The sequence below is a fragment of the Eucalyptus grandis genome, chromosome 3 (assembly GCF_016545825.1).
Source record: "Eucalyptus grandis isolate ANBG69807.140 chromosome 3, ASM1654582v1, whole genome shotgun sequence".
In the NCBI taxonomy this organism is placed as follows: Eukaryota; Viridiplantae; Streptophyta; class Magnoliopsida; order Myrtales; family Myrtaceae; genus Eucalyptus; species Eucalyptus grandis.
Genome location: NC_052614.1, coordinates 13,808,350 through 13,836,210, shown reverse-complemented (window position 1 = coordinate 13,836,210; position 27,861 = coordinate 13,808,350). Strand labels below are relative to the sequence as shown.

The following is a 27,861-nucleotide window of genomic DNA, read 5'->3' as shown; positions in this document are numbered from 1 at the left end:
ATAGTATTTATGAATATATTTATGATACTTAAAATGACTTACAAATTTTGCGAAAAATCAAAGGCAGATCAATACCCGACCGGGCAGACCAGCAACCATGGGCCGTTTAGGCTTATTGAACACCTGAGTCGTGTGTAACAGTGTCCGGCCACCGTTCAAATCGATTATTGGACTATTCAATCCCAAACTAAAACAATTGCGATTCGAGCTCGAGTATATAACAGCTCGAGCTTTACTCGACTCGACAAAATGCATACCCTAGAACACGAGGGACGCACTTATTTTGAGGGCCAAGATCAATACTAGTGTTTTCCTCAACGGTAGAAGAAAGCAAAAGTTGATTGGCGGATTATGAGGCCAGGAGGGAGATGAACTTGACCACGGCATCGACGGCGTTCTGAGCAGCAAGGGAGGCGAAAGTGGTGGCCTCATTGGAGAGCGAGGAGCCGCCGCCGGCCAAGTCGGAGAGAGACCTGAAGGCGATGAAGGGCGTGCCGAGCTGGCGACACACCAGAGCAACGCCGGCACTTTCCATGTCGATCGGAGTGGCGTTGAACTTGGAGCTCAAGAACTCCCTATAAGCTCTGTTGTCCACAAACACGTTGGCGCTCACTCCCCTCTCCACCATCACCACCCTTGGCGTTCTTGGCAAGCAGGTTGAAGAGTTGACACAAGCCTCTAGCTTCAAATCCTGCATTTCATGTCAAGTAGATTATTAAGTTTTGACCGGCATTCGTGGAAAATCACGTAGTGTTTTTGGAAGCAGCAAGGTTATTGTTTTTACGAAAGTTAATTACCGTGATTTTGGTCGATAATTTATAGTAGCTCTTGTCAACCGGAACCCAGAAGGCAAGCTGTCTGACTTCAGGAACGCCGTCGATCGGGAAGACCTCTTCGCGCTGATGCCACACCCTGTTCAGAAAATTTCCCACTCCCTCCCCATTTCTAGTCGCGTTGTTGTAATCGTCGAATTCGAGATACCCGAATTCCCTCGTGTCGTCCCCGCTCGATTCGAAAGCTAGCTCATCGTCGGGCCCGTCACCAAATCGCTGCATGAGATTAAAAGCAAAAATATAGGGTAAAAATCCCACGACGAAAATGATGAGGGGACTCGGTAGGCTTGACCATAATTTCCCTTGTTCCGTCCTGAAAACTTATGGTGAAATGGTAATAAGTTAGGCTCGACCCATTGCCTGTTCGATATAAATCTAAGTTAAACACCTATTGTAGGGAACATCTATTGCGAATTTTTAAGGCGATTTACAAAAAATTAGGGTACCTGCCAATTCCAGAGTCCGGTGTGAGCCCAATACTGTGGAATAGTCACGTCTCCGATCTGGAGTTGAGGATTTGCATTGCCTGCAATCCCGTAGTGCACCACTCCCTTCACATCAAATAGAGCGAGAAGCAATTCTGTGGTTATGCCTGCATTGAGCTTCAAAAGCAAAAATAAAGAAAAGAAGGAGGGTTTATCAGGAAATTATCGCGATCAAATAGACCAAATTCTTAATATATAGATTGGGAAATGAAAAAGGGAACAAAAGATGAATCAAATGGATATGTATATATACTTACCATGCTCAATCCAGTCATGACAATGACTACCTTCTTATTTTTGACCTTCCCAAATCGAAACCTCCTTCCTACAAGACATGAAATTACCCGTGAATTTAGTGTGCGACTATGTCTTGTCCCCTCAATTCAAGTAGAATTTAGGTTGCAACTTTACCCGTGGCGTAGCTGACTCATGCCATAATTACATGAAACGATCGGACAGTCTAAAAGTGACCCAAAATCGATATAACAAGGTTTTATTCGCAGGCAATATCATGATGAAATTAAGTAGCCAAATCCACGGTTTTTGAAAAAGTAGCATGAAACTGAATGAAAATGGTCGAGTGTAAGGCACTGTGAGTGTTGTGCTTCCTCAAGTGAAGGCACGAACTCTGAACTTATGTACTTGATCACCAGTTCTAATTTTCTTTTACCTAAGATATCCAAGTAAGGGAAGTTCGGATCGGATCGAAAGCTCGGAGATTGGAGAAGAGGGCTCATCTCGAAAGAGTTGGGCACGATTACTCCCGCGTATGGACCTCGGCTGTTCATCCTTCTGATCTTCGCCATCGAGCTCGGAGGGACTGCTGCGCCATCTGCTGTCTTGACCATTCCAGCGACAATCCCCAAAGCAAGAATCCCCACAAGCGGTGCCATTCTCAAATGACTCACCATCCTTCAACTCTTCCAATTCCAGAGAAAATGGCAAGAAGAAATCAGAAATTTAGATAGCTCAAGGTGTGAAGATGGAGACGTCAAACCGACCATAACAAAAAAAGAGAGAAGAAGATAGAGACGTCAATCATTGTATTTTTGGGGGAAAGTTTGGTCAAATTATCTTGTGTGTGTTTATCGCATCGTGGTCCTCGTGGCTTCAAGTATATACAATTTCTCAAGCCCGGCCCAGGATCATTCAACGCACTCCAAGCGATGATGGGGCTACTTTATAGTTTATTCCCCTCACATCCCACGTGAATTATAGTTTATTGCTCATGCCTCACGTTTTACTTAAAAACTCATTGGTTAAGAGCCTTGCATCTCGGATTCGACCAATGATATCTGTCGTTCAGACTAACTTACATTAAGTTCACGTTTATTGCCTGTGTGTGGAGCGGCGCCCGGTATGGATGAGCATAAAAGGATGCGCGTTCGAATGTCGCGTGTTACAAAAATAGAGGAACGATTTGAAATGGTGAGTCTCCACGCCCCCTCAGCACACCGCACGTGACCAAGTACCGCCGTTGTATGGTGGGTGGAAGGAAGAGAAACCACTAGTAAAGCCCAAGTCGCGGCTTGGCTGAAACCTTTGGCACGATGGTTGTGGGACACGGGCATGACTTGACTTGTAAGGAACAAGTCGTTCCTAACAAGAAGTAGAACGGAGAATTATTTATGAAAGAAGAGGTGAATAATTTGGATAAGGCAAGCAAATGAGTCCAAATTTGTATAATAAGGTTTTTAAGCTCTCACATCATGCGTCAATATGTGATAAGCCTCTCGATTCAATCATGAATCCCTTAATGGATGATTGATGTTATATTTAAGGGCACGTTTGATAACAATTATGTTATCGGGAACAATTTCTGAGCAAAAGAACGCGTTTGGTAACTGCACAAAATTTCTAATTCTGAAATAAAAAAAGAACATAAATGTATTTAATAACCGCATAAAATTTCTATTCCAATTCTTTTTCAATTACCTTTTTAGATGAGTGTAAATTTGATATTGAATTCTCATAGACCACTCACCAATATAATTATTTTCTCATGAGTGAAGAAATCATATTATATTTTATTATATTTTCAATTTCAAAAGAATTCGAATTTAGAATTCCATTCCATTCTAAAATTCTATCAAATCATAGAAATTCTATTGATTAATTATATTTATACTAAGTAATAAAAATATTAACTAATTAAATTTTTTATTAAATAGTAAATAATAAACTATAGTATAAACTATAAATATAAATACTAAATAATAAATTAAAATACAAAATTAAATATGTATTCTATATATAACAAAATTTCAATTCCTACTTCAAATCATTTTTTTTATTTTTTAAATAATTTTTTTATTTAATTCCTTTTTTTCTTCTTCTTTTCCTTTCTTTCTCCTCTTCCTCTTCTTCTTCTTCTTCAAGGTGGCCGGTCGCCGGCCTTGGGATGACCAGTGACCGGCCAGATGAGGTCCAGCAACCTCACTGGAGCGTTGCCAACCCTTGGCGAGGTCATGCCTCGTCGGCCAAGCCTCACCGACAGTTGGGAGCTTGTTTGTTAAAAGTGTTTTTGTTCATCGGAACAAAATTTCTGTTCTTTGCTCCGGGAACAAAAAAGAAGTTTATTAAAAATTTTGTTCTCGAGAACAGATTTGAAATAGAAACGAGAAGTAGAAAAAAAATAGCTTCTTATTTTCGGAAACAATTAGAGAAACAATTGTTCAAGGGAACAAATATAGAAAAAAATGTTCCTATTAAAAAATTGTTCCCAAGAATAGAGTGGTTACCAAACGTGCCCTTTAGGGTCTGTTTGTTAAAAATTGTTCTTATTCCCCGGAACAAAAATTTCTGTTCTTTTGTTTCGGGGAACAAAAAAAGAACAAAAACGTATTTGGTAAAAATTTTGTTTTCGATAACGAAATAAGAAGTAGAAAAAATAATTTCTTATTATGAGGAACAATTTCGAGAACAATTTTCTCTCTCTTCTTTTTCCTTCTCTTTTTATTTTTCTCTTTTCTTTCCTTCTTCTTCCTTTTGGCCGGTCACCGCCCGCCATGGCCGGCGACCGGCCGACGAGGGCCGGCGATGCCAAGCCTTGCCAAGCCATCGCCAGGTCGGCGTTGCCCAGCTAAGGCGAGGCTCCGGCGCAAGGCTTGACCTTGCTAGGCCAGGGTAAGGCCAACCTCGCACCACTTGGGTGAGGGCAAGCCTCGCCGGTGGCTTGGCCAGTGGCTTGGGAAGGCTCACTTGGCCACCGAGGCCATTGTTGAGGCTTGGCCTTACCCGGCCCTAGCGAGTTTTTGACGAGCTCATCGGACCTCACCCAGTCGGTTGCCGGCCACCACCGTGGCCGGCAACCAGCCACAAAGGAGAAAGAAGGAAAGAAAAGAAAAAGAAAGAAGAAAGAAGAAAAAATGAAAAATATAATAAAAATATTGAAAATTTGAAAGAAATAACAAAATTATACCAGTTTACCAAACGCATTTCTATTCTTGAAATATAAATTTTTTACAATTACTAAGCGCGTTTTTATATTCAGAAATTGTTCCAAGAACATAAACAAAAAAAAAAAAATATTTCTTATTAAAAATTATTCTCTGAAACAGAATTGTTCTCAAACGCGCCATTAGTTATCATTGACATTAGATCCACTTGAGCGTTAAATCAAAAATAAATATAGACATTATGGTAGATTCTACATGACAAATCACTCCTATTTCGGGGCAATGGCAGAGAGACTTCACAAGCTACTCCAAGAATCTAACGTTCAAATCGTTCAGTGATACCGCTAGGAAAGTCAACTTCGACTACCAATTTATTCCCAGGGAAGACAAACATTTCAGCAATAGAATTCGGATCTTTTGATGTACTCAATTTGTAGGCTTGTCATTGGTTAGGCTTTAGATATGTCTCTATCCCACGGTACCGATCGTATGACGACTCTTGTGCCGTGAGATAAGCATCATGCTATTTCAAACTTGCCCGGTACACATTTTGCTTGCACAGACCCCGCATATATCCTCTCTCTCCCCCATGGCTCGTGGATGGTCGCATTTGGGCTGCCCTCCCATCTCTGCCCTCGTTTCTTTGGGTTCCAATCTCGCATCATCATGATTGTCGGGATCAAGGCCGCTCGAGGTAGTCGACCGGACCGGACCAAAGCTTAATTCAAGGCGGTGAGTGCTCGGCGATAGCCTCCGTCTCCGAGCATGTGGTGGTGCTAGCAGAGAGAGAGAGAGAGAACGGTGGTGTCACGGCTTCTGCAGGGACTATGAGACCGGTAACGTAGGCATCTTTGTCATTCTAACTCCTTAAAGTTTGTATGAAGCTAAAATTAGAGTGAATTTAGCGCTACACTATTGCATATTATACAAAAGATTTGAAAAGGTGAGGAATAATCATAAATATTTTTATTTCTGATTAAAATCAGTCTCAATTCTTAATTTATTGGGCTTCAAAGGTGAGATCGACAGGGAACCAATCAAAACATGACAACAAATGGCATATCTTCGTTGACCGGACGATAATCTTTTTTCCACGAATCGACACAAAAGGTACTATGTTCGGCCTTTTCTGGGGGGTGAATTGTTGATTTCCGAAAATAAAATTCCCCAAGATGGCATCAAATGCTGATAGAGGAAATCACTCGACAATGGCATCAAATGCTATTTTATTTTTTTTAAAGGGTATTTTTCTTTTTGGAATCTAACTTGTATAACGCAGACAATCATGTCCCGTCGATGCAATGTCTCTCAAGAATTCGATCTTGTCTAGGCAGAAGGAGAAAAATAGAAGCCAAAAGAGGGACGAAAATAATATCTCTAAAGCAAAAGCCAGAGGACCCGCCATTAACATGATTTTAACTTTGAAAAGGGCACGAAGGATATGCCAATTCCCACCATTATTGCTCTCGGAAAAGGGCCAATGATGCTGTCGAGCTAATATAAACTCTCTCTTTTCTTTGCTTTGTCATGACCTGCGTTTATACCAGATGTTATTTTGGGGAGGACAAGTCAAAAAAGTCTTCATGTCCCCCATGGACAATGTCTTGCTGCATGAACATGCGAGAACATAACGACAGTCAAGAATCTGAGGTAAAATTACCGCCTAAAATTGTCAATTTATCTGAATAGACCAAGATAGACTAGTGAGAACAAATGTGTTCAATGTAACGTGAGGTAGATTCAACTGAAAAATGGATTGTCACAAGGCAATTGTCTTATCTAGGGCCAAAACTTAAACCTTTAAATTAAGGGTTAAACAATATGAGCGAAATTCAAATAGTCAGGGACTAAATTAGAATCTTTTCTCTCTCCATTCTATGTCTTTTTATAAACCGTTGAAAAATGTGAATATTGATGGTTTCAAAACTTGTGATTGGATATATAAACGTTTAAGATTGAGATTGTTTGGGTCCCATATATTATATGAGAATATAGGATCTCCATCCCTAAGAATCATCTCTTCTAAGACAACGTCAGCTGTGAGCAAAATCTAATCCTTGTAGGGAATTCTCGATTTCTACTTAGCAAAAGTTTAGCATTGGTGATTGAACAGACTTGATTATGCTTTTAAAAAAAAGTTTAGAACTTATTTGTGATGATTGAAAGACGTAATATTTGATTGTAAAGACGACTTTTCATAAAAAAATTCCCATTTTTGTCCTCTAGCTTGCACCATTATTTGATCTTGCTCTGCAGCTCTTTCATGTAATGGAATACTATAATTTCTCATGTTTTCAACTAGTACTTTGGCGAGTCCTCATTAGTCACTCAAATAAACCGATGACATGAGATATTCTGGCCAACAATATCAATTCTAGTGATGATACCCAACATAAACATAGTGAATTTGGTATCAGTCTTTTCCTATGGATTTTCGACCAATTTTTCCCAGCAATACAAAAATCTTCACAAATTTAAGAATCTCATATTGACATGACTCAACATGCTTATGAAAAAGTACATTGTTGGCAAACTCGAAAGTGATATGTATGAACTTAGGATATGTCGTTTTTTAACATGTTCAGCCAAAAAAAATAAAAAAAAATAGAACAAGAACAACGTGAGTCGATTTAAATTCATGATATGGAATTTGACTAGCGAACACAAACTAGGACTCAAGACAAGCCATCCAAGAGCCAAAGGTACATACATGGTTTGCTAAGCTCAGCCCCATATGCAAACGGTGAAATGACTTGCAAATTGAAAGGCAAATACCTTTTCTAAGCATAATAATTACAGCAAAAGGGCACTAGAAAATACCACTAAATTGACAGGGATGAGCTAGGTTAATTTATCGAAGGATGCCGTTGTCCCCCGAGATACACAGCACAAGATGACTCCATCTTTTCTCTTTAACATGATATACGGCATCATGAGCAATCAGCCTTTCACCTTTTTCTTTTATTTCCTTAGCAGATTGACGGCTCATGATGTTATATCATCTGATCATGAAGCTCTTGCTGTACTATTTTCCCTAAAACCCCAAGTCATTCGAAGAAGTCTCATCGTAGGCCTCCTCCTCCAAAAGCAGAGGCCCAGTAGTCCGCTCCATTGTCGCTTCCTACTTGGAGCGTGCACGAGACCGGGACCAGACACAATCCTCTACTCCTCAAATCGTTCTTTGGCTCTTCATTGATGGATTCCTGTTGAAAAAAGTGCAAGAAGAAATTAGAAGGATGTGAATTTGTTGATCGTAATGACAAATAATTGCAGTATCTAAGTATCTTAGGATAGGCTCTTAACAGTAGATTCATGAAGAAGTGATAAACTCTTTGCCATGCTGTTAATTAATTACCAGTCACTGTTTATCTTAGTCTTAACGATTTTTACCGTGTTTTTCCGGATTAAAGATCATTCTGTAGACTAAAAAGTAGGCTTTCTGAACCATTCTTTTAGACCCATCCCCGACTTAAAACAGTTATGTGTATCAATACAACATCTATCAAGCTACATGACTACTCCCAAGCAGTGAATGCATTTCAGAATGGGCGAACTATAATTTTTTTTTTTCCCATTTTGTGTGTATTGTGCAAACTATGTTTCCCTTTACCCGTCGCTGATGGAAGCAATTGATACCCAAGCAGCATTCTTTCTTATTGACAAGTGCCATGCACAGTGGCTATTTTGCTTTTCTTGTATGCTCGATGCTAACGAAAGAAAGCTCTGTGGGGCATGTCTACAAATCCCTGAGGATCCTCAGGGATGGGTGATTGTTGGATCGCAAAAGAATAGATTTCAGTCGTCCATTGATGACCTTTGAAATGTTTGTATAGTACGACATTTTGTGTGGGGAGTTCGACAAATAGCAGGAGGGCCTGAGGGACCATATAAACCCCGCATGTTTGTGTATTGATCTCATATCCATGACCGTGCAGAGGGAGAAAACAATCCATTTTTGAAAACGTTACTCCTCTTTACCTTCTTTAATGAATGTAAACATCGTTGTAGATCTCTATAAAAAGCTAAAAACAGTCTCTTTGTTTCTCAAAGTAAGTCTATAAAGCTGAAAAAGAAATAGTGAAACCTTTAGTCAATCTGGGTTGTCTACTTTAATCAATCTAAAGTGATGAAAAATGGTGAAGTCTTTATATTGGTGTCTTCTTTTAGTTCTTTACAGCAATAAACTGAACATATTCTTAACTTTCCCAAAAAACAAAGGTAAATACTCCATTTACTCTAACTATTTAAGGGATCCGATAAAGCACTCATACCTGACCCGAATCCTCAGAAAACATAGGACTCCTCTCCCCTCGAACCTTGCATACAATTACGTACTTTAATCAGTAAAATTTGTAATACATATTAAAAACAAACGTAACATGCACATGCGCATGTTTGTGCACTTGTCAAAGCAGAAAAAGTAGGGATTTCTTACAGATTGATGGTGCCTCGTTTTTCCTGAAGCACTGCCAATGTAAGGTGAACTGAGCGCCTGCAAAGAAAATTAAACAAGAAGAATATTTAGTACTTCCTGTAACTATTGAAAGAGACATCATCGCTAGTCCATGTTTTTTCTTTTTTTCTTTTTGCACAAAACCAAAGGGATATGGAATATCAGCTAAAGAAAAAGCAACCACCTCAATTTGATTCTGAAGAAATCTGATATACCCGATAGCTTCTAATAGTACTGAAGCGGTGTCGGTCTGCAAAAAGATCCAACAAGAAAGAGATAAAGAAGGAAAATAAACCAGTTACAAAGTCTTTATGTACTCACTTCTTCTATATCTCATAATCACAAAAAGGAGAGACAAAGTTTCATATAATCTTGAAGAAAGAATGAGAGACTAATTGCTCTTGAAAGAAGTAATAATGCGACATAATTTAACACGTCTCCAACATTTAATACCTTTCCAAATGGGGAAACTAGCTGGTGCAGGGCGGAGATTCTGTCTCCTAATTTCTCTTTCCTCACCTGTTACAAAAACACCAGAAGAGGGAAAGAAATGATTTAATAAATGAAGTAAGATGCGTTTCGTCTATACTATTGTTCATTCTAAATCCACTTTCCTCACTTTCTACTTTTTCCATCTCTGTTTTTCACTCGATTGGAAAGTAAGATGTTAGCTTATATGAGAGATTGATGCTGCTGGAACTAGTGGACAATGAGAGAGAGACAACATTGCCCGTTGCACACGCGCTTGTGTGTGTGTGTGTGTGTGTGTGTGTGTGTGTGTGAGAGAGAGAGAGAGAGAGAGAGAGAGAGAGAGAGAGAGAGAGAGAGAGAGAGAGAAAGAGAGAGAGAGAGAGAGAGAGAATGATTAGGTACCTTGAAGGTATTAGATTGGCTGGTTGAAGGAGGCTGGACCTTAGCTTTCTTTTGTACCCCACCAGTTGCATTGCTGTTACACTGACGAAAGAGCAAGAATAATAAAAAAAAAATGGCATCAGAATCTTATTAATCTAACAACAATCTCATGTTTTTTAGACAGGAGAGACTAATGTGAAAAGCATAAATAGCATGACTAGAACTCAACCCACTCTTTTTTATTGTTTGGGATTTTCGAACTGATTCACAAAGTCATAGTTTTAATTTATGTTACATGCATTTATTCAGTACGCATCAAAGGAAACTGAAGAAAATTACGGACACATAATCTCTTACTATCCCTTTTATTTAAAAATTTTCCTCACCTCAGAGGATAGATCTGGTGGGGTTTGCCTCTTATTAACTGGCTTCTTGTTCGAGAAATCCAACATGCTGCTGCTGAAACTTGTGGTGACACACGACTTGGGTGGTGAATTAGGAATCATAGCGTGGTGATGATGTTGAGACCAAGCAGACTTGTTTGTTGTCCCTTGAAGAGCATGATGATCACTTGCTGCACCCCCATACACACCGTAGCTGCTTGCTGAATCTTCCTGCTTCACATGAAGATGATGATGCTGATTGTCGAGAACAGAAGCATCATTCGGGGATTGCTGAAGCACTTGTTGCTCCTCCCAATCCTCCACCCTCTTTTCTTGTAAGTAATTCATCATCACACTGCTCTTATCTTCTTCTCCAACCAATCCACCCCTAAAACACACCACATGACCCACAAATTAAGCTTATATACATATATCCATACATGCAAATTTATGTGAGATTGAAACAAAAAAGATGGGAACATGAGAGAGAGAGAGAGAGAGAGAGAGAGAGAGTTTATTACATGAGGAGTTGGCTCAATGACTCTGGAAGCTGCTCTTGGTTAACATTATTATTATAGACCCAGGAAGGATTGAGATGAAATAAAGAAGAAAGAGAAGAACTGGGTGGGTATGGAAGGAAGAGGTTAGGAGAGGAAGAAGAAGAGTGGCAAAAAGGAGAGCGTGGTGGTGGAGGATTGATGTTGTTCCACCAGTAATTAGGGTTACCAGACATCATGTGTTGCACTGGTGATGAGCTCTGCAAATAAAAACCTTGCTTCATGCCTCTCTCTCTCTCTCTCTCTCTCTCTCAAACCCAAGGAACAGAAAAGGAAAAGTCTGCACAAATATTTCACACTGTGCTTCCTCTCTCTCTCTCTCTCCCCCCTCTGTGCTTCTTCTCTCTCTGTCTCTCTCTCTGTGTCTCTCTGTCTCTCGAAGGATAGTGAAAACAGGGAGTGTGTAAGGTAGTCTTTGTGGAAAACTTTGGGAGGTTTTCTCGGCCTCTGATTAAATAGAGGAAGTGATGTGTTGCAAAGTAAAGTAGTCTCTGAGAGAGACGGAGAGACTCATTGCTCTACGAGAACCCTTTTGTGTCTTTGTTGCCCAACTTTACTCTTTAAATATATTTGCCCTCGTCTGTTTTTTCCCCTCTCATTGCCTTTTTTAAAATGTGTGCTTTCCTTTTTTTCTTTCCCTCTCTTGCTTTTTACTTCCTTTTGCTACCTTTGTCTCAAAGTTGGACAGGAAAGGTGATGGCATTTTCTTTTCTATAGGGGGAGGAAAACTGGAATTAATGGATGGACTACAGTGACCTTGAGTGCAGGATTCTCCCACATCCCATCTACGACAGGTGTCGAGTTACTAAATGTTAAGTAAAGTAACTATTTTTTGTGGTTCAGTGAAGTAGTAACTTTTAAGTTCGTATATGTATTAGATTGGTAAAACTTACATGTATAGGTACCGCTCATAGATTCTACAAATTAGAAGTGAATATTGCTTTTGTGAAGTTATGTAGATAATTTTCTGACAAAATACCCAACCAAATAACATCAATCTTAACTTCTGGAACATTACTCCTCGGTAGGGGAGTATCGACTCTTCGGCTTGGAAGTCACGCTAACTTGAAATAATCTTATTGTTCCATTCTTGATTTGACTCCAAAAAGTTCAAACGAATTTAAAATTTCCGTCACATGTCAGAATCTCATACTCTTTAAAAAAATTGTTCTTTGAAAATTTCAAAAATTCATATTCATTAAAAGATTGTCGTAGATCTCAAATGAATTATCTAATCATGAGAAAAAAAAAAGTTTCAGGGTCTCTATCGACTAGCAAAATGGTTAAGGCGTGAAAAACCTCTTACAAAAAATAATTATAGCTAGCAATGGGATTTTGGGGTTTCTATGTTTATTCCATTTAAAAGCTTAATGGAAAAATAAATAAATTAGATAAATATAGAGAGAGATTTTTCTTTTTTTTTCTCTTTTACCGACCAATTGGAAAAAGAGGAGAAGGGGTGATGACGAGGAAGACAAGATTTAAAATTTGGGTGATGAAAGTTTTGACGTTGGTATTATTCGTGATGGTGTCATCTTCATGGACAGGGAAGTGAATGATGGATACCCTGCAACCATATGCTTTTGTATTTTATGTCTAACGGTATAAACAGATAAGAGTCTGAAAGCTGAATGTGAGGGTGACCCGTGAGAGAGAGAGAAGAGGAGAGGAGAGAGAGGACACCCCACACTTCTCATAGAGGGTCAAAATCTAGGGTTTAGAGATTCCTAATTGATTTCAAGATATTCAAGAGAATGCTAAGGGTGTTATTAATAACTAAAATATTGATTTCCCACAACAAAGTGTAAGCGGGTACATCGCCTTTGAGTACCTAGAATGAAGATTCAACACTGCCGGTGTTTAGTCCGTCACTTTGTTTCTTGATACGGGTACATCCTGATTTGGAGAGAGCTTATTATGTCATATTATCTATATCATGCAACACTAACGTTGTCATTAACACGACCGAGTGATCTAGTTTTGAGGCCGACCTAAGAGAGAAATTGCCATTGGCTTTCAAGAGTTCCGATAACAAGTTGATCTGATTGGGCGCATGATTCCACATCAACACGTCACACTAGTGTGAATAAAGGACGAAGAAAAGCCAAGGTACCACGCTGAAATCTTTAATCAATGTAAAAGGGTTGTTTTCTTTGTTTAAGAACCCAAATGGCTGAATCTCATTTCACGTGCATGTAAGTAAAGATCATCGGATCATTTAAAATGCAGTGATGGGCATGAGTACCGCATAAAACACTACTTCTCTCAAATATAACCCAGAAAAACTTTCATTCATTCAGTCGAAGTCACTCGAGCATGGATTTTTTTCTTCATATTTCCTTAGTTTCGAGGAACATTCTGCCTAAGAATATTAAAATGACAAAGGACATGACAACAGAAACTAAAATATGAATAGATTCATTCTCTTCGGCGATTGTTTATGCTCATATTCCGCGGCAAAACATTCCCCAAGCCCGCATTTTCATACGACATCCAAACAAGCAAACAAGCCCTTGAAATCCTCGAGCTGCTGTTCATTTGTTTTATTAGGACAATGAATTCTTTTGATGATTAATATTCGTTTTTGAACGATTATTTTATGGGGGATGAATGGCGGGGGGGAATGTTTGGTCCTCACTGACAAATTTTTTTGTCACGGGGCACAATGTCTTATGTGGCATGCACCCTTTCCATGTAGCTTTCTTTATATTTTAATCCTTGTCTCCCTCCCATGTCCTTCCACAGAACAAACATGGAGCTAAACCAGCTCTCCCTTGTCCTTATCTCAGCCCTTATATTCCTCTCTCTCTCTCTCTCTCTCTCTCTCTCTCGGAAAATCTTTTCGATATTATGTAGAAACTATAGTAGCAACAAAGTAATAGTCTTGATCACATGAAAGATGGCGGGACAAACCAAAATATTGTCTGTCACTTCACAGGGCAAAATTATATCATCAAATTTAAACCATAAGTTGTCACGTAAATCAGATAGAGAAAACACATTGTTGAGCTAGTAAAAGACTCGTGCGGCGCATGGCACAAAAAAAAATAAAAATTCTTTAGCTATTTTTTTTTTCAATTTTTAAAGATATCACTATTTTGGTTCTCTTTATTTATACAATGTCATTACATGTTAATTTTTCAATGCCAAATATTTCTCGTACCATATTTCGCTTTCTAAAAATGAAAATAAAGAACTAGGCAACTGCTTGCTATGACCAAGGAGGGGTATTCCGGATATTCAGATTAGATTAATTTTTATGATGTTTATTGGAGCGAAGAAAGACAGCCTCTAGGGTCGGTTCCTTTGTAAAGGAAGATAGCGAACCCACGCTGAAGCTTACCTTACCCCAAGACAGATCATAGGATAGAGTGAAACGTATGATGGTGCTCTAGCTCGGACGGACTAGATAATGGTAAGTTTGTCTAGCCAGATTTTGTTCATTCAGCTCTTAGCTTTTCTCCTGATGTTTCGATTGGTTACTTGTGCTGACTCTACTCTTAAGTGGAAGAAAGAGCTCAAAAATCCATCCATACTTTCCAAAGTTCATCCATGACTGACCGTGACCGGACTAGACCAATAAATGTGCTGAAATATGGATATTTATGGTTATATGTATAAATCGATCACTCTATTCATGGCAAAAACCTATTTATAAGAAAATGAATGAAAATAATTTGATCTAAAACTCAATTAATTTGACGTTGATTGGAAGAAATAAATAAGAAAGCAAATCATAAGCTATTTTTTTTTGTAACAACTTTTGTGATATTGGAAGGATCGAACGTTGTGAAGGAAACTCAAATGTAACAAAGGATATGCTCACCACCTAAAAAATCCATCCTAGGATGCACGGTGTGTAACTCCCCACTCGATAGGATCCACCAAAGACATAAAGTTCTAGAGATACTCTAATCTAACAGATCAAATATGAAATTTCATTTATCAAAGCACCCTAACCTCAAGGAGGTCCTAAATGGATTTATATAGATTCAACTTGGAACAACCCTCCAAGCTAGGCAATTTCCAAGATATCTTATGTTTTATTTTCCAATTAAGACTAACAAACCCCCAAACAAAAATAAATATGAAATCGACTCTTGACTCTAGAAACGAAATAGATTGCACTGGACTCAACAAAAACATAGAAATACTAGAAAGATTCATTCTCGAGTAAAACTGAGCACGAGTTGGTAATTTGACCATAATTTTCTTTAGAAGACTCCAGATTGCTTGAAACTTGTTGCATTAGAAAGTAGACACATAGGGTTTTCCAATTTTATATTAGAAGACCAAATTAAAGCATGGTATCATCATCAAAGCTCAAACGAAAATGGCTCTTGAAATTCTGCCCACTTCACCTCTCAGCAATTTTGCATCGAGCATTGGATAAGGCTTACTCCTCTTGAGATGATCCTTCATCATTTTGTTCTTAATCTTACAACACACTTAATTCTAACAATGAGTAGGAGAGATGACCCAGAGTTTCGACTTAACTATTAAAATTAAATGAAAATATCATCTAATAGAACATAACATGGAAAAAAGAAACTTATACACCTTGAAAATATCATCTAATACAATATAGACGTGCAATACAAGTTTTTAAAATGTATTTGTTTGGATATATAAGTTATGTTTATACAAGTGAATTTTCAAGAAAATAAAAATCAACTTCATGTAAGTATGTATGTTATAAATACATCAAGTTGTGAATACGATTTCTTAAGTTTTTGCTGAGTTAAATAGACTATATCATATATTTCATTTTTATAGTTGGTTGAATCATCGAAATTATATCATTTAAGTAAAAGTTGCATCATTCAAGAATGTTTTTTTTTTTTTATCGTAGTCATATAAATTTTGCTGAATGAAATAAATTATAGTTAAATATATTTGGTTTAAGTAAATAACAGTTTCCATCATTCGAATTGATAGTTCATCATTTAAAATTTATTTAAAATGTATGCTTAAAACAAGCTATATCATTTTAAAATGTAGTTGAGATACTTTCTGTTTATCAATTTAAAAAAAAATTAAACTCAATAAAATATAGCTGGTAAATCAACTACTTATCATTGGTTGAATGTGGCCACGTGAGAAAATCATGCCATGTGTTCTGCCATGTGGCCACATTATTTTAAGTGATAGATGTCTGACAAAATTATGCTTTGTGTCTACCATGTAATATTATTCATTATTTTCTATTATTTTAATGTCATTTCATGTTTATTCTAAATGGCTTTAATCAATAGGCGATAAAACAACATAAGTATAAATTAGCTACGGTTTATTACTTGTTTCATGTTAATGTTTTTATAATGAGTTATATTACATTATTGTGTTTTTTTTTCTTTTTTTTTGGTTATGAAAAACCAACTTGTATTGCAAAATAGGTTAAAAGGTGACTCCTTCGAGAAGTTAGAGCAAGTCATTGTCGCTCCTTCTACATTGGCCTCTTTTTACATTTACACATGAAAGAAATGACACGCCAAGTTTCGACAAATAATTTGTCAATCTTAAATTAATCTTGTCCTTAGTATAATAACCAAAATGAGAAGATGGAAATAGATCAAACGATCCTTATCGATTGAGAAGATGGTAAAAAAGTGTGATTGGTGTTGGTTTTCATATTAGATGCACGTAGCCAACTTTATCACCAAAGCTAATACCATTCAAACTTTACCATCATCTTCTCAATCGAAAAGGATCGTCAAATCTATTCCCATCTTCTCACCATTGTCATTATAATAGCCGTAAGATTAATTTAAGGTGATATAATTAAGATAGACAAATTATTTGGTGAAACTTGGCATGTCATTTCTATGGTGTCCGAATAATGCTTGTGAAAAAGGCGCTCTTTTTGGGTTCCATCTTCTTCGTGCTTGGATCATAGGATTCCTTCATCACATGCTCGAAAATTCTCTGCAATCAAACCAATATTTTACCTTTCTTATGATCCCAAGACAGACTTACTTTACGACTATATATATATATAACAGCTTTGTAGTACCTCTAAAAACCCTACGTCTTGTCTTCTTTTCTTGGTTTAAACGCTAAGCAAACACAACAGGAAAAAGAGAGATTCCGCGTAACAAATATTCCCTAGGTAGCTATTCTAATGTCATTATGCAATTGCACTTTTTTTTTATGTTATTACATCATGAAGACAAGAGAAGTGAGATGCAATAATTGGCGGAAAAATATTAAATGAGGCACATGTTTGCGATTTGCATAGTTAAGATTTGAAATATTAAAAAAAAAAAAAGAGTAAAAATAATTTTATATTCGAACCAAATGAAGAGTACAATCCCCCTATACAATAGGGTCGGAAGATAGTTAGACCTAATTATAATTAATGTAAATTACAATAAAAGTATCTCAAATAGTAATGTTACACCGTAATCAAATATATAAATTTAACATGCTCAATGAAATTTATAATCAGAGGGAAGCAGAAGAAACATTTTGTTATAATCAAGCAATACAAAGAAGAGAACTATGGCTTGATGTCTTTCAGATGTTTTTTTCCCTCGGAAATACACCTACTAATCTCACATATTCGCTTTCACAAGAATCTCTTTGTAAAAGAATACGGAAAAACCACGTAAAAAATCGCTACAGCTTTATCTATAATATATTTGGCGACCTTACATTAATGTGGGAGGCACATTGGAGGATCCTATTGAAAGGGTTCGAACAACTGACTAACCTTAATCAGGCCCTTGCCGGAGACAAGGCGCCACTCGAGCACCTCGCTAGGCTTGGTCAAGCCCCCTAGCACATACAAGTAGGGGTGTAAATGATTCGATTCGGTTCGGTTCGATTTTTCGACTTTTGGTTTTCAGCTTTTTGCATTTGTTTTTTTTATTTTGTTTTTTTTTCTATTGTATATATTTTTCATTTCCAAGAAATAAGCTCTTATCGGTTTATTGGTTTAGTTCGATTTGGTTAACCGATAAAAACCGAACTGATAACAAAAATTTCAGTTTTAAATGAGAATCGAACCGAATGAAAACTAAACAAAAAAAATTGAATATTTTGGTTCGGTTCGGTTCGGTTTTCGATTTCTTTTTAACGCCCCTACATACAAGCACGAACACCTTGTCCGTCTTTGGTTAGGTACCCACCCTCATCTTTAGGTGCTCGTCAGTTGTTCAAGCAACTATAGGGCGTCATCCCGCCACTTGTCAAATCCTTCGAGCACCAGCTCTTGTCATGACTTATGTAGCACCGACACGACACAACACACCGACACGTCATTTCTTAAAAATAGAGAATTTTGACACGTTCCGACACGTTATATATTAAATATATTTTTATATATAAATACATAAATAAATAATAATAAAAATAGCCTAGAATTAATTTACACGAAAAATATTAAATAATATCATTCATTATTTTAATTTGTTACAATAATACACTAAACTTAGAGGAAAAAAACATTGTTTAAAGAAAAATGCTGAAATGATATTTTTAAATTTATTTATTTATCATATATAGCATTTTTCAGTACTTCTTTCATAGTAAAAGACTTTTTAAAAAAATAAAACAATTCTAAAAATACAAAACTAAAAAAAAAAAAAAATTGACCCCGTGCGTGTATATTTTTAGCAATTTTATTACTTCTTTTATTACTTCTTTTGTGTATATTTTTAATTTGACCCCTCAAGTATTATAAATTTTTAAAATTGACTTCGTGTGTGTCGGAATCGCGTGTTGGAATTCTGGACTCGCGTGTCGGAGCATGTCGGAGAGAGTTGACCACATGTCGGATTTTTCGACACTCGTTGACCGCGTGACGGAGCGTGTCGGGAGGTGTCAGAGCGTGTCAGACACGTGTCGGAGTGTCAGACACTACACAAAAATTTCTGGAGTGTGTCCGTGCTACATAGGTCATGACTGCATAAATTCCACTTTCGAACCATTTTGCTCATCGATCGCATTGTTTTTAAGATTGATTTGGATTCAAACTCCATACATCATTTCAACAACTCTCCATAAGAAATCCCGCTGTTGTGTCATATTTATGCTATCTCCATAGCTTCGCAATGGGACCTACCTACAGAGAAACGAAAATATGATGGTTCTAAACGTACTTGAGAAAAGCAAAAGTGCAACCGGCAAGTCCATTAACGTGCGAGTCAAATGCTAAGTAGCACCGACACTGACACGCGACACGCGACATAATACGACATGCCGATACGTTGTTTCTCAAAAAATAAAGAGTTCCGACACGTTGTATATTAAATATGTAATTATCTCAATCAAATTAATTTGAATTAAATTCATAAATAAATAATTAATTTAAAAAGTTTACAATGAATTTATACTAAAAATATTAATCCGCCATTTATTAATATCATTCATTTTTTTCAATTTGACAAATTCAACTTTATTTCAATAATTCATAAAACTTAGAGAAAAAATAAGTGATCAATATTCTGGACTCGCATATTAGATATGTTGGAAAAGGAGAAAAAAACTTAAGGGGCGAATTGTGTATCACGAGAGAGTCAAAAGAGAAGACTAAGTTTTTCTTCTTTCTCCATTTATTATTTTTATTATTGTGCTTTATATATATATATATATATATATATTTTTGACCTCTCATTTTTTGAATTTTTAAAATTAACCTCGATATTGAAAACTCGTATATCAAAATTCCAACTTGAGTGTCAAAAAGTATCGTGAAAGTTGACCAAGTGTCGGATTTTCTCGACATATGTTGACCGAGTGTCGACACGTGTTAAAATGTCCGACACGACATGAAAGCCTTTGAAGAGTATTGGTGCTTCATAGGTCAAAGGCCATCACATCGTTGAGCCAAAGGCAAATCAATCGAACTACAGTTTCCCAATAGAAGGATGGATGATCATACAAGCTAACAAAAAGACTCCTTTCCAACGCAATTTACACTAATGACGAAAAGAAAATCATTTTCTTTAAAAAAAAAAAAAAAAGAAAAAAGAAAGATATAAAGTACTCCACTAATCTTACAAACTAAATGGATGCAACCTGAAATTACACTAATGACGAAAAGAAAAACAGTTTCTTTAAAAAAAAAAGAAAAGAAAGAAAGATAGTCTATCGCATAAAGTACTCCACTAATCTTACAAACTAAATGGATGCAACCTGAAATTCGGATGAAAGGACGGATCAATTCCTTAAAATAAGAAGATAGTCGATCCCCGAAAATACTCCACTAATCTTATAGATTAAATGGGATGCGAGCTGAAATTCGAATGGAAGGACAAATCACGAGATTCTTTACACACTGTGCTGCAAAAAGTAAAACTTATATTGCGCACCCAATTTATAAATATATGCTTGTTTCTCAATTATTAAGTTGAGTCCATATGATTCTCAATAAGAATATCGATAATACTGTAAAACCTCAAGAAATTAATATCTTAAGGCAACAAGTGTGGCGACTAAAGGCAGCCGCTGCCTTTATATTGTGTTCAATGATATTATTTGTACATTTTTTTGTAAGAGAAAAAAAGGGAATAGATATAGGGAAGAGGAGCAATGCTAGGGCTTCAATTATAGTAACATTTGTACATCTCTTTGTAAGAGAACGAATGGGGATAAATACAAGAAAGAGGATTATAGTAACAAATTATAGAAAATAACAAAAAATATATATATACAAAGACAAATCAGGGAACTAATCATGGAGGAAATTTTTGTTGAGCTGTAGCCTTGCTACCTAACAAACACAACACATTAAATCAAGAAGAAAGGGAAGTGATGATAACGAAAACCATCGTTATTTTGATTTTTTTTTCCTCCTTCGTTGTATAGTATATACACTTCACATTGTCTCATTTTAAAATCATTTATTGAGTAGCATGCCTCAAACAATACATTTTAGGCTCACACTAAGGACGATTAGCTAATGAAATTATTCCCCCAATCCTTTACAATATACTTTTAAGGAATAATGCAAATTCGTTCTTGGTGACAGATTAGTGGGGGCCACGGTGCTTAATTTATTTCCTATTAAGTTGCATTTCCTATCAATTATGAAGGACAATATCTCAGTACTCAATTTTTAAAGTACCATCGACGCTCCTCCCTTTGTAAAATTAACAATTGACCAAATCCAACTAGGGACCCGCATCCCGATGCATCCACGTCATCATCTCCACTATTCTAATTAATTTTAATTTTTTTGGCCCAAATAAATTTTATTAATCACCCATGCTTTTTTTTTTTGTCTTCTTATCCATCGCATGCGAATTTCTTTCGACAGAGTAAATCAGTCACATAATTACACCACCAATAAGGCCCGAATCAAAAGTCGAGGCAATGACTCAAACCTAGGATTAGACTGATCTCTACCACCCAGGACGATCGTCTCTCCATCACATGCAAATCGGGTCGCCGTCCTAGAGATACCACTCGAGATCAATCGGATCCTAATGGTCAATGCTCTCAAATCTCAGTCAAAATCCGTAAAGAAAAGGACAATCAGTGGTCCAATTTTTATCACGGACCGTCTTCATTTATATGGCTACGACTTTGCCGCCGGAGTAAAATCCAATCAGCCCAAACAGAGACCAAAGAGAGAAAACAGATAAAAGTGAGATCACATGCCTCCTTGCCAGAGAAAGCGGAATTTTTCCTGACCAATACAAGAAGAAGAGATACGATTTTGTCCCCGGTCCGTGACGTGCCACGCTATGAAAATTAAGTATGGGAAAGGCTATAAACCTACGAGACGATTTTTACAGGTTCATTGATTCAACTCCACATGGTGCCAAAGATACCTATTTCATCTGTATGGGATTTCGACATTTTTAACAGTGGTCGAAAATGAGTTAGATATTTTCGTAAAGATGGTTCAGAAGTTTTAGGAATTCGCGTGCTCCTGCCCATATTGTCTAGCTTTGGATCTAGCTGTTGACGAGGAGGAAGGCGAACAGGAATGGCTCCTTTTTGTCCTCTCACTTGAGCGCTTATGGAAAGCATTCTAGGTAGGGGCTCGAGCAGAATAGTTCTAGTTATTTTTCCAGTGTCTTAAAAGATCGGTTAGATCTAGGGCGCGTTTGGTAAAGTTCTATTTCGAGAAACAATGTTTGAATAGAAATATATTTTTCTAATTCTATTCCCGGAAACAATTTTTGAATAGAAGAACGAGTTTAGAATCGCATAAAATTTTTGTTCCCGGAATTTAAAAAGAATATAAATACGTTTGATAAATTTGTATAATTTTTTTTCTTTCTTCTTTTTGGCCGATGAGGGCTAGTGGCCTTGCCTTGGCTAGATGAGCTCGAGCTCGCCTAGATCCGGCGAGGCCGAGCTCGCCCGTGGCCGACAACACTTCAGCGAGGTCACCGGCCAAAGAAAAAAGAAGAAGAAGAAAAATGAGTGTTTCTCGGAATTGTTCCCGGAAACAAGAAACAAGTTTTTTCTACTTCTTATTTCTATTTTAAATCTGTTTCCGAGAACAAAAGTAAGAACAAACGCGTTTTTGTTCTTTTTTTGTTTCCCGAAACAAAAGAACAAAAATTTGTGTTCCGGGAAACAGAAACAAATTTAAACAAACAACCCCCTAGTCGCCGCATCGTGTAAATTGGTCTCTCCTTGCGCACACCTATGATTGCTTGTTGCTCGTGTACCGAGTAACTATAATATAATATAAGAAGTTCTCAATCGACTCGATTTGGGCCAAAGAAGACATGTCTAATTTCCTTTGATTTTTGTTTGTTTTTTTTTTGGGACACTATAGATGACATAAACGATTCCTTAAATTTGGTCAAATGTGCAATGCCATCTCTAAACTTTTAATTCATTCAATGTAATTCATAAATTTTGGTCCAATGTTCGACACCATCCTTGAACTTTTAATTTGTTTAATGTAATTTATGAACTTTGATCCAATGTTCATCGTGGTTCCTAAACTATCGATAGATGACAAATATGCAATTAATTCCCTAAACTACATAAAAATATTTAGAAGTTCAAATACAACATTAAACAAATCAAAAGTTCAAGGATCATGTTGAACATTAGATTTAAATTTAATGGCCATGTTGAATAAATATAAAATTTATGAATTATATTTTATATTAAATCAAAGTCCAAGACTTGTACAATTATCCCGAACGTCACGCTTCCTCATCGCCGCCCGGGGCTACTTCTATACCCGCGTGCTACTTAATAAACTCCGATTCATTTTATCAGTCATGATTTCTAAAAGTAGAGAGAGAGAGAGAGAGAGAGGGAGAGGGAGAGCGTGGTGGGCCCGGAGGCCCAAGGTTGTCGGATAGCTCGGGTCCTAGGGGGCTAGTTGGCTACGGGCTAGATGTCTGGGCCGACCATTGGATCAAAACGAAAGCGATGCCTGTCTTTGGACTGTACGGCCGACAGTAGAGCTGGGCCCACCCGCAATTCCCCCTTACCGACCACCAACGACTTCCTCCATCCTTTTTCCCTTTTTCCTTTTTCCCTTTTTTCCTTTTTTTACTTTTTATTAAATTAATCTTTTTTTTGTCACGACTAGTTGCTCCACGAGTCCAAGTTGGCCATCATTTCATTTTATTTTATTTTATTTATTTTTTTCCCCCAATCACTATTATCACATGCGAAGTACACAACTAGCGGTTGGCTCCCCGTTTTTTAAATGTCGCCCTTCTCTTGCTCAATCATTGGTATTTATGACGTCACCAACACGTCAATTGTGACGTATTGGACATCATGAGAGCAGCACCTTTCAAGACGGCAAGAACAAATAATTCATGCTATAGCTTCAATATATATTTCAATTCCCTTTTGATTTTAGTTGAGTAATTCCAAATTATCATCATCAAATTGTGTATGATTGCATGAAAAGTGTGTTTATCAGCCAAGAACGCAAAGAGCCGCACGCATGATCAGACCCTATTAATAATGATATCTGCGATTTCGTGCATGATCCAATTATAAAGAGTGATTGTAATGCTTCTGTCAACACTTTGGAAAAATGCTTTCACAACAAAAGAGAGAAATAATGATTAATTAAAGACTCCGAGCACTTTCCAATAAAATTCATAGCTGAAACATATGGAGCTAATCCACACGTCGAGATCTCGTGGGATGACTTTTTTTTTCACTTTTTTCTTTCAATCGAAATGAATGGTGATGACTTGCTTTTGTTCGTATTGAAATGAGGAGGGGTGATGTTTACATGCATTGATTTTTTCTAAATTTAAACAATCCAATGCAAAAGGAAGAAAGATGCGCCTGGCCCTAGTGATCTGTTCTTCTCCGACAACTTTCTTCTAGTAAATCGATTTGTCAAACAAAAATAGAAGATGAGTGGATAATCTCGACCCATTAAGTTAAGGCTGCTTCGACCCCCCAAAAAAAAAAAAAAAAGTTAAGGCTGCCCAATTAGAGAATCATCTCCTTCACCTAATCCGACAGCGACACTGACTCTCTCTCTCTCTCTCTATCTCTGTGACATTTGGTGGTTGACCTCCATAATTGGGCGGTGGAAGCAGCAGAGGGTCACGAAGCCCTCATCCTACGCCCGCAACGAACGTGGGGGAGACAAATTTCCAACGGAGATCATGCTTTGTAATCATGCTTCTTGGACATTGTTGCTCTTGCCATGGAGGTTTATTTGTGTCCCATGATTACCACTAGTTTGAACAAAGGGTCTGTTCGAAAAAAAATTATTTTCTGACTTTGATGGAAAATCAATCATTTACGAGATTCCATGAACTAAAAATAATAAATTTAGATCCCGAGAGGGAGGGAAGATGACTCTTCCTTTTCACAAGAAAGAAATCACTTTTCCTAAACCCTTCGAATTTTATCATGAAATTTTCAATGAAACAAATGTATCCAACATCCCCCAAACCTAATTAATTCATTGTTTTGGGAAATTAGGTAAGTTTATCATTAAAAGATTTTGGAATTGTAAGAGAATTCTATTGTAGATGCTCTAATCTTAGTTCACATGTCAAGATTCAATCACGAAGTTAGATGAGTGATGTGTTTCGACGCCTTGGGTCACTTCATTATTGGATTTAGTCCTCGTTTCTTCTGCTTTAAAGTTACGATTAGTTATCAATAAAATCAACATGATTGGGGGTGTCCAACACAAAGGTAACATCAATGCTTAAGACAAAATCAAGCTAATGATAATAAGTGCAAGCATCCAAAATTAGCCAGCTCGACATGAAAGATGTAGGTGCAAGAATTTCTAACCCTCAAAGAGTGTCAAATTCGTCGTCCTCACATGCAGAAATTCTGAAAATTTAATGGAAATACTACTGATTGTTATAAAAAAAATTAAACTTTTAGGCAAATGCGTTATTTTATATTTAAATGATTCAACAGAATTTATTTTGGTGTCATCAACTACTTATTGTTTCTCTTAGGGGTACATTGATCAAGTTAATGTGTTTGCAGACCTATAGCTCTATTCTCGAATTTGCTTTACATATATATATGAATAGCTGTAAGTTGTTATGTATTCTCCCCGTGCAATGTGCAATATATCGAGTATCATCGAGAAGAAGATCATTCCGATCTCCAATTAATTAATTTGATCCCCAAAATATTATCGACAATCTAATACCTAAATTTTGGGATCTCTTCAAACTTCCGGTTCATTCATCCAAGAATAAAGTGCAGTAGAATCATCCCTCAATTGCCCTAAAACAATTTAGGTTAAGCATGAATAGATTGCATCACTCGCGGTCATCATCTTTCAAGCTGCCTAAGTTAGACGTGTTTAGCGGGCAACTTGCTGGACTCAATCAAATGAATTTTGTCCCCTTCTTGTACTTGAAGACTAAGTTGACCAAAAGTGATCATCTTTAAGTAGTTTTCATTAGTCTAATCCAAATAATAAGTTAACAAACACATGTCAATCACACTCTCATCAGAATAGACATCCCCGTTCACCCTTTTTTGACAATTTCTCTTCGAATGCTTTCTTTTCGTACCACAAGAAATATTATCAAATCGAAAAGATTGATGCGAATCAGTTGACCCTACTGACTCAATCCAATCCTAAAGGTTGATCAAGACAAGAAATAACTCTATTGAGAGGTGTTTCGCTCAGACAAATTTGGTCTCGGATATCATTTTACTTTAGATTCTCGAAGCACCAATCTTGCCGAAAGGGGTTAATTTCGTGAATAACATAACTTGGTATTGTTTTTCTTTATTATATTTGCATGATCTCACTTTTGTCGTTTTGACTTTTCGAGATTTTTTTGAATATTGAAGGTGGAAAATAAGAGATGTAAGATTACGGTAAAGGTGATTAGACAAGGATTATATTTTTCAAATCAACATGATTGAAGTTCTGAAACACCATCATCAATCATGCTTAACGGGAAAACAAAAACTAATTCATTAATGTAATGAATTTAACGTCATCTACATCAGACTACGGTTAGTGAAATCCGGATTCGTACAAATTCAGAATGCTAGTTTTAAAAAAGAAAGACAAGAAAAAAACTTTTGCGAAATTTGAATCTTGAGATCTTAAATTTGTTAAAATCATTACTGAATCCCAAGCATAGAGTATAATTTCCTTGATCTTCGTATTTATCTATGTATGTATATATGTGTCTATCTATCTATTATGAAGGGAAAGCTTGCCTCTCGGTCTCGCTTTAATATCCCGTGATCGCATGCTTCCCATATCACAACCAGTAAGTGTTCCCTAATTTTCTAATTTTCCCTCCACTACTCATAATTCATTTTCGCATTGCAGAAATTTTCTTTTAGTTTAACAAAAATTAAGCCGGACTAGAAATGAATCTTGGTAAGATTTGACGTAACCGTTTCAAATAAAATAAATAATGAAATAAAATTCAATGAAGGGCGACCTATTGGATCAATTGCTGTTCAATTTTGTATTTTTAGGCACGGCATGTGCACTTTCTAGCAAGTAATCGAGCTCCTAGGGTCGCAGTAGCCTATCGGTGGAGGTGAACTTCTGGTGGCCTCATCTGATCTTTCTAATTTCTGATCCATCCGCCGGGAGCTCCGTATGGGGATTTCCCTTATGAGACACCAAAGCTTTTTCTGCAATAGCCTGAGGGAAAGAGGAAGTTCATCCTCTGATATACTAGAAGCAAGCAAGAGAGAGGAGGGATCACTTCCACGCCCCAATCTCCCCCCCGGAAGAATATGTGCTTCTAAAAGATCTTTTATACTGTGCCCAATCCCGAAGTTAGTTCTATACATATGACCAGCAATAAGAAAAATAAATGCAATAGCCAAATGATGATGAGCAATATCAGTCAACCATAAACTCTGTGTTTGTGGATAGAATCCCCCTAGAAGGGTTTGAATGGCAGTTTCTAATCCTTGGGAGGTACCAAATAAATGACTATTTGAATCGGGATTTTAGGCATAAAGATTCCACTGACCTAGAGTTCAACCTTGGAGAAACTCAGGCTAGCTTGAAGTCACTACTCGCTCTATCTACCTCTTCTAAGGAAGATCATTTTCGTTTCGATCATGTCATGTCGCTCATGCCACGTCCTCCTTTTGTTTTTTTTTGGAGCAGCACCTATAATCGCAAGCGATTCCAATTGGCCGAGTTGCCATCCCAGGAATGAATAGTTTGTCTTTCAAAACAGTAGCGAAGTTGCCGACAGAAGCAACGCTTGTAACGAAACAAGTATATAAGATTAGAAACTTACATAAGAAGCATAATGCTGTAAAGCATATGGAACCTTCTGCCTCTTAACTACCGCTTTTCCTCTGTACATTATGTTTAAAGTTTTAGCACCCTTTCCGACCTTTCTTTTCCTTTCTTCGTGTTTGATTTGCCATGCTGAAAAAGCGTTCAGGTAATAATGTATTATGAGAACTGAGGAATCGAACAATAGTGTCTCCCTTTCTATTATTAGAAAAGAAATGGTAGGATTCGAGACCA

At 37.0% G+C, this 27,861-nt stretch overlaps 2 protein-coding genes across 3 annotated transcripts; both read right to left on the bottom strand.

Annotated features, from left to right (window-relative positions):
- Positions 1 to 2,386, bottom strand: LOC104436748 (bark storage protein A). The gene is made up of 5 exons (XM_010049615.3): positions 1,989 to 2,386; positions 1,576 to 1,643; positions 1,280 to 1,435; positions 798 to 1,049; positions 1 to 691 (listed from the first exon to the last, which is right to left on the bottom strand). The coding sequence occupies exons 1-5, from the start codon at positions 2,227 to 2,229 to the stop codon at positions 350 to 352; spliced, it is 1,059 nt and encodes a 352-aa protein (XP_010047917.2). The 5' UTR covers positions 2,230 to 2,386; the 3' UTR covers positions 1 to 349.
- A 4,942-nt stretch (positions 2,387 to 7,328) lies between these two features.
- On the bottom strand, positions 7,329 to 11,493 carry LOC104436749 (transcription factor bHLH68). 2 transcript variants are annotated; one of them, XM_039310205.1, is made up of 9 exons: positions 10,926 to 11,493; positions 10,629 to 10,792; positions 10,408 to 10,598; positions 10,043 to 10,123; positions 9,623 to 9,688; positions 9,354 to 9,419; positions 9,152 to 9,208; positions 8,988 to 9,032; positions 7,329 to 7,919 (listed from the first exon to the last, which is right to left on the bottom strand). In XM_039310205.1, exons 1-9 carry the CDS (start codon positions 11,183 to 11,185, stop codon positions 7,779 to 7,781), a joined length of 1,071 nt encoding a protein of 356 aa, XP_039166139.1. In that variant the 5' UTR covers positions 11,186 to 11,493; the 3' UTR covers positions 7,329 to 7,778. The 2 variants fall into 2 exon arrangements, with proteins under 2 accessions (XP_039166139.1, XP_010047918.1); XM_010049616.3 differs by having other exon boundaries at positions 10,408 to 10,792; positions 10,926 to 11,492.
- Between the last annotated feature and the right edge of the window lie 16,368 nt (positions 11,494 to 27,861).